Raw genomic sequence first — 11360 nt, forward strand, 5'->3', positions numbered from 1 at the left:
TCCATAATTTATTTAAGTACAGGTAATTCCCCTTGCTTTTTTTAATTTTTTTTCGTTGGAATAAACCGTACCAATGCTCCCTGGCTTTTTCCATTCCCCACTGGACCACTCGCCGGGGACCAGCTTTATCAGTGATGTAAATATGGAAATACCGTCTGCCTCACACTGCCTATGAAACTGATGTTTTAACATCTTAATGGCAATTAAATACAAGAAATGTTTGAACAAGGCAAATGAAAAGAGTACTGAGACACCTGGGTTTGAATTAGTGGGTCCCTCGTTAAATATGTTCGAGAGAGATAAAACCAACTTCGTGGATATATGTTTGTGTGTACCTCTCGGGTAAAGGATCGCAGGAGATGGCTGGAGGTCGTTAAACGCCAGATAAAATGTGAATGTGAATGCTTTCCTCTGGCCGCATTGATTTGTACAGTTGATTAGAGGGTCGAGTTCAGAATCATTCCTTTTCATGCCTGTACTGGTTCAGAAGTAATTTTGTCGATGCGTTTCACTAGAAATGTCCAGGTGATCAGTTATGCTACCTTTCACATGCATTTGTAGGTCTAGAGATCGGAACACGAAAAATAACATGGATATTCTTGTTAACGCTGTGGAGCGACTGAAGTCTCCAACTGTTTTGTGTTCAAATGGTCAGCGTTATGTTAACGTGGATCACCGGGTAGATTGATTTAAAGCAACAATAGTGCATAAGGTGAGCCTGTGTATGTACATTTATAATAAGTTTTTTTTATAACACATGTGTTGAGCATTAGCATTGATGGTTTTATTATATTTACAGGTTCTTTATAAATTATACTGCAAAGCTTTCTAAACATTCACTACTTTTATGTACAATAGAGAGCAGAACTCCGTTTTTAGCTTACAGTTATCTTAGTGCGGTCTTTCAGTCTGGGAAGGCTTGTTAATTGCCAAGTCGCCTTATCAGATGCGTTTATCGTCTTCATGGAAAATAGAAGAGTTATCAATTAAGATGTCTAACCTGATTTCTCTTCGTAACACATTTTCACTGTGCAATTATACCCGTCTAGTATACTGATTTTTTTATGAATTTTATGATCACAAGAGCAGCAAGAACTAAACAACTTGCTACACAAATTAAGATTATATACAGTATTATATATTTGATGCATTTCTACATTCAACTCTATCCTGTCTATCAACGAACTAAATAAAGAAAAAAAGTGCAGCAAAAATACATTCAGTCATAATTAACACCATCCTATTATACATTATGTTCTATATTTAAGTGAATAATCTAATAAAGGAGGCATCTAATGGCTTTAAGAAAACAACACCAAACAGTGATGTTGGACTAGCCTTTTTCCAATAAGTGCGCGAAAAGCTGTTTCTGAGAACACGGGTGCCTATTCACCTGGTCAGTTCACCCAAGCTATCAACGGCAGAGAAAATAACTAAACTAATTTTTCTGGACGTATCATGCTCAGATTAGAATCCTGGCCTTAGCTTCCCTGGAGTATTCGCACAAATCTGTGTTGGCACTCTACTTTAAGTAACTACCTGAAGATAACAGACGCATTTTAGCCTAGATTGAATTTGTGTGCATTTGAACCATCAGGGCAAGAAGGATCGATGCCCTGTGTGACAAGAATGGTAGTCCGCTAGGAACCGTAGTCCGTTCCCCATTACTTTATACAGGTGACATTCGTCTAATTTTCTAACCCAATATTCCTACTTAACCTATATCTTGTACTAATAATATGGGGCCCGGGACTTCCATTCCTAGGGCTACCCTCCCTGTCACTCCGGAATTAAATCGCTATATACATCAAGCACCATACATAGAAATACCTCCCTGTTAATTGTTTCATGCCCATGTTTCCTTAACCCCCTGTACATAAACCTGTACCTTCACCAACCATGTGCCCATTTTGAACCACGAATAAGGTCTTCCTGTTTAATGGTTTCGCATTTAGCCCACTCTGATGTTGTTAATTTTGCCCATCAAGATTGTCCAATTAAGATTTTAAGATTGGCTCGATGTTTACGTCAAAGCTTAAGACAAACAGGTTTGTTTTGAAATGCTTTGAAACAAACGAAGGGTGAAGATAAAGCAAAGAGTTCAAACAATCACGGATGGGAGAGGTCTACTTTAGTTTTAAAAAAGCGTACGTACGTGGCAATGCATCTCCAACAATCTTTACAATTTTGGCATCGGAAAAAGACACCTTCAGTGACATTCTCTATCAGTCCCAGTGGGCAATAATGATTGATGCTAATTAAAACGCTGTGCATCGGTGGATCAAATTTTACAACACAACTGCCAGCGATGTCTCAAAGGCTTTTGACTAAAATTCTTAGACAGAGAGAGACAATTGTTTTGATTCATTTATTGGATTTAGCTGAAGCATATGTATATATTCATTTGAACTCATTTGCTTTCGCCATTTTGTCATTTTAATAAATTGGCGTTGGTTTTAGAAGTGTGATACTAATGGAATGAAAGATGAGTTTTTTGTGGCAAAGTGACATAGTAAAAGTACACCGAATACCAATGGGAATCGGAGTTTATGGTATTGGATAAAAAATATTCCTTGAGAAAGAGTGATTGGGGATAAACATTGACCTGCTATTACGCATTGGACGCAATCCATAAAAAATTCTGATTAGAAGAAAAACGACATAATTTGCTTTTAAAAGTGTTCGGGCCATTGCCCTTGTCTTTCGAACGTCTCCGTGCACCGATTTTATTATTCATTGAACGTCTGACAACAGATTTAAAGTGATCAACCGTGTGGATTCCACAGTTACAATCAGTGGTTGGTAATAACTCTACATCTGAGGGCACTGACCTGGCTTTGTTGGGTAATTGTGCTTTTTCATGATGTGTGTATTCATCCGCATTTAGTTTAAGTCAACCGGGTATCAACCTGATCTGACCACATTATTGGTTCACTGGATATTTTGGTCTTCATCTATTTTGTAACAATTTAAACGACCTAAAGGTATTCCCAATTTCCATATTTTGTGAAGTATTACGCCCAGCCCACGAGTACACATGGTACCGACTACTTTCAAGTTCCAGGCATTTGCATGGTACCCATTACTTTTAAGATACACGAAAAGATGTCAAAACAAGGTGCCAACTGCTTTTGGGTTTATGAAAAGATGTATTACTATTAGTATGGGACCAACTTAATTTAGGCTTATGAAAAAATGTAATAGTATGGTGTCCACTACTTTTAGATGTATGTAAAATGTAATAGCCTGGTGCCAACTTGACTGCTTTTTAATCTTATGAAAAGATGTATTATCATATACCAACTCCTTTTAAGGTATATGAAAAGAATTAACAGCATGGTGCTAAATACCTTGAGGTATATGAAAAAAAATGTAATATCATAAAATCAACTACTTTTACGTATAAGAAAAGATGAATTAATATGGTGTCAACTGCTTTTAGGTGTATGAAAATATTTAAGAGCACATTTTCACAGTTATCTGACTTCAGGCATTCCATTTTTACTATGTTTTCTAAAATATTTAGTTTGAACTTACCATTAAACTGCCAATTTAAGCTGGGTAACGTGAAAAATACTATACATGTTCAGTGAATGCGTTTAATAAAATAAACACACATGTATATGTGATGACCAGGTCGTGGAAGTCACTTGTTAAGTGGATTGTAAGCGGGCGGCACTTTTAAAATATAGAGAAAAAATTAATTTGTTGAAATGTACAAGATAGCTGTGCTTACGGGGCGGGGTCGTTTTAGGGCTGCAGCTCTTTTCGACTGATCACATTGCACCAGCTGATGGCGTACTTGCGAGTTATGTTCATAACAATTTGAAAACGTGAACACTTTAAGTTCGCCGATTGCTCACTGACTGCTGTCGTAGCCTGTGTTGTCTACACTGCAGTTTGTATGCGTGTATCTGCAGCAATTATAATAATGCTTTAACGTCTTACACAATGGAAACGTACATGAAAATTGGTAGAAAACGTGTAACTTCAGTCGAAGAACTGGTAGAAATGCTATTGGCTCCACTTGTACACGGATGAAGACTCTACCGGTATACAGTCACAGATTTTTATCACTTGCACTGAGCGAATGTACACGTAGTCCAAATCGTACAAAATAGCTGTGACAAAAGGAGCTCATGCATGATTAGGTCTTGGCACACGGCATCGCAGGGTGCGTGCAAGATGCAAGTGTTTCTTGCAGTTTCCAGGCGACAGATAAACCTGTCAGTCACGAACAAACCTTTGACAAACAAAATCTTTCTTGTGAAAACGGCGAATACCGGTTACATGTAACCCCAGTATGCTGATGTAATGGGGGCACGTTGAATAGATAACAACTTCATTTTACTGTATAAACGAGGCAGGTCAGGTTGTTTAAACATGTATGTGTAAACTAGTCACTAACGCCTATTATTTTGATAAGTTGGGTCATGCATATAAAACACCTGCATTAATTTTTCAATAAAATATTTGAATTAGTTCATCTTATATGTTTGATCAATGACAAAACTATTTCCTGATTAGTTTGTCGGTACATTGGGGCTTTCTTGTCCTAAACAAAAATGAACTGAAATTGCCCTTAAACCAAAGGTAACAATATTTCAGTGTTGCATGCTCGTTTTAATACCATGATGAATAATTTAGTCAATGTGGTCTCCTCCAATCCACTCTATGTTAACATGTTATAAGCCAATGTTACGTCAGAGCAATTCGGTGCGACTCCGTAACCTCACTTTGTATGAGAAGTGCGTATTGATTATCAAAAACCAAATACATCTGTTGTTGATGAAGTGGTTCTTGAATTAAGTGAACTGCTATACAACAGTATTTGCCGCGAATCATTATTACTTAATTATGCATCAAGTGGCTTTGGAACGATGGATAATTTGGCTGCAAGAAACCATATGAGTGACGTATAAGCACAAAACTATGTACAGGCAATGACAGAGTAGATCTCATTCAACTCCCACCCGCTTACTGCAATGTTTTATAGATGGGACAAACTTTCACTGTCAAACTTAAGATGACAACATTTGCTCTACTCTACATCGTGGCGTCATGATTGACATAAAAAGCGAACGATGGCGTGTCCTGATTATGATTACTTATGGTGCACTGTACTATTTGTGGTGTTTTGTACTTTTAATTACATGGAAAATGTATCTTTGTCTTTAGTGCTTTTTCTATTTAGGATCAGAACGGGGCTCCAATGGAGGTTAAACAAGTTTGTCTCCCCTCCTACACCCAAAAGATATTTTTGGTTCTTGTCATGATTTTGTGGTCAGGGACATGTGTTTGGAATTGATAAAAGCATGTTAGGCCCCCGTCGTCTAGAAAACTAAGCAAATAATACCACTGCAATTACTGTAATGAAACAATTTAGCTAATGGTGACTGTATGATACGAATTATAGATATTTATGAAAGATGTTAATTTTTTTCTTATAGTACGTGTGGTAGGTGGATTCAACTAGCTTAGTGTCTTGCTGTTTTTTTAACCAGCAACTAATTTATAAGAAGGGGATCTGTAACCTCTTTGAAGGGTTTAATAGATGACAGTACTCACTAAATGAAACAAAAACAAATTTACCAAGTTTAGCACGACCGCATTCGAATTTTCAACTGACAACTAAACTGCATCAATATTCTTACCATTGTGTGCAGCTGAACATTACCTAGACTAGCAGGAATTCACGACAGTGAAAAGTCACCTCAGGGTAAATAAACGGACATTAAGTCTATCAAACACAATGTTTGATCTCTCTAAGCCAGAATAGCGTTCTGCATTTTAAGAATGGGTGTGTTTAATTACCGGTCATCTCATTGTAACGAAGGAAATTATGTTTAGGATCAATGTGCAGGAATATAAACATAAAAAAGGACTAAAAGGTAAGGGCCTAATGAAGTATGTGAAGCTGTACTATATCGGGTATTTATCTACGGGGATCTGAGATATTGCACCTCTTTTGCGTGATATTCCACATCGTAAACGTGCTATTGTAGATGTCGATTGGCTTAAAGGCTCCGGCGGGGTGAAATAGTCCAGAAAAAATATGAGAGCTGTATCTATCTTCTCAGTGGGACCTGGTTGTTGTGTGCAAAGATATAAATATTGAGTAAGTACGGAGTTGAGTCAGTGGTTTTAATGGCGGAATAAGTTACTTCTCGGCAGGAAATATCCAGTTTAAAGGAATTTTGTTGCGTTTTCGGCAATGGTATCTTAGCCCTTGTCGTTTTCCGTCTGTTCAAAGCGTTGCATTCATTTCTTTTGAATATCAGACGTATTGGATTTCGAATTTTGATTTTTTTCCACAAGTAATCTAGTTTAGCCTATATGTTTTGGCGTAAGACATAATTTGCAATAATACTTATCAATTCAAAAATAACTCCCTGTATTATTTTTACTTTCAGGACAACATAACATATTTGAACTGCACAGGTCTGTGGTCATATTGCGTGAGAGTTATGATTTAGGCAAGAGGTAATGTTTGCCGTCACGTTATCTTAATAAATATTTGGACGGGCGATCAAAAATATATGCGCTATACCAATAATATAATCACATACCAAAGTACAGAAACCTGTTCGGCATGTCAAATGCTAACTGATGTGACAACAACATGCAAACAGGTAGATTTTTTTATGAAACTGGCCTGTGTCACTGTCTGTATATTCTCAAGCAGTGGTGTGGTGAGGGCTTTTTGAAAGGGATGGTTTATCTTTGAGATTACTATTTTCTAATGTATAAAAAAGAGACTGTTGACAGTCTTTTAAAAGGCACTGCTCTCTTCGCTTGCTGAATATACCAGTAAAAAAGCGACATTTACCATTTAGTTTGACGTCTTTTTGTTCTGGGGAATAAATACCTCAGTACACTACCAAGCGTATAGACCGCAGCCTTCGAAAATGAGTTTGGGACATACTGTTACTCAAACAGCATACAAAAGTGAATTATCTTTTAAGTGGTATTGTGGAATAAAGTAGTGCATTGTTGACTCTTTTTCTACTGAATAAACACAAATACTCTCACCTATTGTGCACGGGTCTTGTTTGAACTGGAGAGATGTTATAGTAGCCGCACTTTGTGGCCTCATTAAATTACCTTGTGGTTACTTTGGTTTTAATTAATTAGCGAACTACGTTACACTAGTAAAATTGGTGTTCAATAAATTAGACAGACCATACAGATAATATTCCCTTACGCCCTGTGTGTTTCTATTTGTTTTAGGTTGTTAAGCTTATATACAACTGACAGCATGCAGGAGGATTGAGAACAAGCTGTATCGATCGTTCGACCTATACTTCCTCTCAGTCGCCGTTCTAATCAGCAGCAAGTCGTCGAATCGAGAATTCCGGGTGTCCGCCGTCTCCAGGAGCGCTTAAATGCAGGGACAATCTTTTGGAAATTTTACTTCGCAAATGAAGATTGATTCCGGCTGGCGGACGCGGGCATGTACAGTATGGAACCTGTCCCCGAGTTTTTTGCCCCTGTTTGGGTCAATCTCAGCGAAGAGACTTCGGTGTTAAGTTACTCCCATGACGACCCAACGGATGAGGTCACTCGCAGGAATTACAGCATCGTAAATGATATATTAACGTCGCATAGTCCCTGGGATGACTTGAAGGATAATTTCACACTCTTCGGTAACGTTTCCCTTGTTAGCGATGGATGCGCGAACAAGACGAACCCCCATTCAACTACAGAGACCGTATTGTTATCAATACTTGTTGTCATACTCTCAGTAGTTACAGCAGGGGGAAATTTATTGGTCCTCATATCATTCAAAATGGACAAAAATTTACAGACAGTAAACAACTACTTTTTACTGAGCCTTGCCGTCGCCGACTTTTTCATCGGTTTCTTTTCAATGCCTCTTTACTCCGCTTATCTTATCATGGGGCGCTGGTCGCTAGGTCCTGTCATTTGTGATTCGTGGTTGGCCATGGATTTTACCATGAGTAACGCCTCCGTAGCCAACCTGATCATCATCTGCTTCGACCGATATTTGTCCATCACCCGACCTTTGACGTACCGTGCTAAACGTACGCCACGTCGGGCCGCCATAATGATATCGTTAGCATGGGGCATATCTTTCATCCTATGGACGCCATTGATCATCTCATGGCCCTACATAGAAGGCAGACGGACAGTACCGGCCTGCGAGTGCTACATACAGTTCCTTCAAACTAATGAATGGCTTGCAGGAATTCTTACCATCGAAGCATTTTATTTACCCGTGACGCTAATGTGCGTTCTTTATTTACGGATCTACGGAGAGACCCGGAAAAGACAAAAGGAATTAAAAAATCTTCAAGCTGACAAGAAAATGGACAAGAACAAATCAAAATCTAGTTCTAGCGACGACGATCTGACGTCTACTAGTAATTTTACGAGGCAGAACCACCAGGTGAATAGTATATCCCGAGAAAACTTAGAAGACATGTCTGATAACGAGTCTGTCCAAGTGGAACAGATGACCGTACATCGCAGGACAGTCTGGCAAAAAGTTAAGACATGTTCTTGTTTAGCTATCGACAGGGACCCGGAACACGAGGATTCTAGTTCCAGCGACCCAAGAATGTCGACTGATGATAATCTTTCTGCCGTCTGCCACCACTCTTCCAACAGAAGGGTATCCCGACACAGCCACCTTAACGGCAAACCCGTGCAGCGCTGCGTCACCACCATGCCGCTAATTTCTATCAACCCTGCTACGCCATCAGAATCACGTGACGGCATGAGTCAGCACGCGGCGGGAACTTCAAACGCAGATGCGACAACTGCAGATTCAAATCACAACCAGGAAGATAACTATCATTCTCCGGCCCATGATGACAAACAAAAAGATACGTTGTACACAATAGTCATTAAGCTTGGAAAAGAAGGAGATACCAGTTCCTGCTCTAGAATTCAAATGATTCGAGGGGATAGCACAGAAAGTGAATACAACTACTCCGATATTGATGACGGCGGGACGAAAGAAACCACTCTGTGTGATTTAAATGATGAAGCGAACCCTGGTATACGCCGTTCTATAAGCTGCGGGCCATGGGTTCCTCGAGGACGTGCTCCGGGCACCCCAGCTTTGGGGCGGAAAGTACACTCAAACGACGCCATTAGACAACAAATGCAACTTCGTCTTGTTAACAAAGTGGCCAATAAAATGAAAAATCAGAAAAGAATGAAAAAGAAGTTAGAGAAAAAACAGGACAGTAAAGCTGCCAAAACTCTTAGTGCAATTCTTTTAGCTTTTATAATAACCTGGACTCCTTACAGCCTCTTTGCTGTGATCAACCCTTTCTGTCAGAACTGTATCCCAGGGACTTTATACAACATAGGTACGTATCGTATTCATAATATGCGGAACCTTGGTCCCATTCAGAATATATGATCCGAGTACTAACTGACCCGCCGACCACACTTCAAAAGAGATGCCGCTGATTCCTGGTCTCCCCTCCTCCACACGCGCCATAAAACGGATTAAATATCGGCTCCGAGGTTTCATTGCTAGGCCCCTGCAGCGACGGTGCGTGTGGAGGCGGGGAGAATCAGCGGCATCTCTTTTGAAGTGTGATCGGCCATAGTTAGTCGGCGGATCAGTTAGTACTGGGATTATCTATTTTTAAGGCCCCATTCAGAATAGGGGACTAACAAGTCCGAGGGTCAAATATGGCGACCCACTTAAAAGCTAATGGACACTGAATAGGTATCCCGTGGGTAAGTATTTAAGTGGGTCAACCATTTTTGACCCTCGGACTAGTTACTAAGTGGGTCGGCCATATTTGACCCGTAGACTAGTTTGTCCGCTGTTCTGAATGCAGCCTTAGAATCATTATGTCCCGCTTAGTCCACAGCGTAATATGTTTGGTGTTTGACTGAAATGCAGATTTGAGGGGGGGGAGGGGGTTAAAGTGAGCACATGCCAACCTTTAGTTTTTTTCTGCTTTCTCTCCCAGTTAAATCTTACTTCCCAACCCAATGCTTACTTTTGGTATTTGAGAACCAAGAGACCTCAAGTAAAAATCTGGAAAATGTTTTGACTGTCACGTGAACAAACTTCATATAGAAAGGCGTTCAATATTGGTAAAAATCAATATGATGATTATTCTGAACGCACAAATGCATATACATGAAGGTCTAGGACAACAACTAAAACTGAACACCAATTATGTTTAGGCTCTTCTTACTTTTTTTGCTTACAATCGCTGATTCGTCATTTGTAATGTGCCGTTATCTGTAAGTGATTAGTGACTTCTTGGAAGAGTGTCCGCATTGATAACAGATATAATATACTGTAACCTCGGTTTCAAATAGCAGTTCTGCACTGGTGAAACCATGTTTAAAAAATAACATGCATTTTGTGTTCTAAAGTATTGAGTAGCTCCGCAATCGACAGAGAGAATACTAGTAGAAAGTACAGTTCAAAATGTTAGACCATTATCAAGTTTTAGTGTTCGACATAAAAAGTTCCGATTTCTTTCTTTTCTTATCAAAGCTGGAATTAATTAAATCACTGAAAGCTTCTGCAACCTTTTGCCTTTTAATGAACAAATCCCACAGCGAGTTAATGTCAAATTCAGTTTAAAAGCATCAAAAGCAATAAGCAAGCTCCCCTAATGCCATAACAGAATTTTAAGTGACCAAGCTCTTTGTATCGCGTTTTATTTTCATATTACGCCTCCAACTCGTCTGTTTACTGGTAAACCATTTATAAAGGAGAGCGTTGGGTTCATTTTCCTTGGAAGCTAGTGTGGCTACTGCTTGGTTCTACTAGTCTCATTTGACTTTCTATTCTCTGTCATATGAAGGATAAAAAAACCCAAGCCGAACATTTACACATGATCATTATTTTGTCTTTGACACATGAAAGAGGACGACGAGCCTAGAAAATTTACTCATAGAGAAAGAAATTTTTATTCTTCAGAATAGTGTAGCTTCACAATTTTATTTATGCAATATGTCGATTTTCACCAAGGGAACGTTTCTCAGACCGTATATCTACCCTATACATATAATTATCTTCTACCCAAGTCCGTCAAACGACGCTGGTGCTTGTTCCCCGCAGTTATTTTCACAGTAATTCTTTCTCTCTACCAGAGGCCGGCTGAGTGATGACGTCATTTTTGTGCAATAATTTTCGCAGTGCAGATTTGTGCACAGCCAGTGCAGCCAGAGAAAATATGTAAATGTCTAATGAAAATATGTGAATGTCCAATGATAAAAAAAATCGCTCCACGGCCCTGGTTGAGGGTAAGTAACTCCCATGATGATGTCTCTTGTTATGCACAAGGTTCCAAAAATGCACTCTTAAGCCGTAGTAGACTTATTAACAATTCAAAACATATCCATAAGCCAAT

The 11360-nt window shown here is 39.1% G+C and overlaps 1 protein-coding gene across 2 annotated transcripts in view; it reads left to right on the forward strand.

Annotated features, from left to right (window-relative positions):
- LOC106178019 (muscarinic acetylcholine receptor M1) overlaps nucleotides 1-11360 on the forward strand; it is a 33365-nt gene that overhangs the window by 18637 nt on the left and 3368 nt on the right. Inside the window, exons 2-3 of one of the 2 annotated variants that reach the window (XM_013561008.3) lie at nucleotides 6414-6483; nucleotides 7231-9341. In XM_013561008.3, the coding sequence (XP_013416462.2) occupies nucleotides 7454-9341 (1888 nt within the window). In that variant the 5' untranslated portion in view covers nucleotides 6414-6483; nucleotides 7231-7453. The remainder of the gene's footprint in view (nucleotides 1-6413; nucleotides 6484-7230; nucleotides 9342-11360) is intronic. The other variant, XM_013561007.3, reaches the window with a different exon arrangement.

The sequence above is a fragment of the Lingula anatina genome, chromosome 2 (genome assembly GCF_051362555.1).
Source record: "Lingula anatina isolate TDL-2025a chromosome 2, LinAna3.0, whole genome shotgun sequence".
Classification (NCBI taxonomy): domain Eukaryota; kingdom Metazoa; phylum Brachiopoda; class Lingulata; order Lingulida; family Lingulidae; genus Lingula; species Lingula anatina.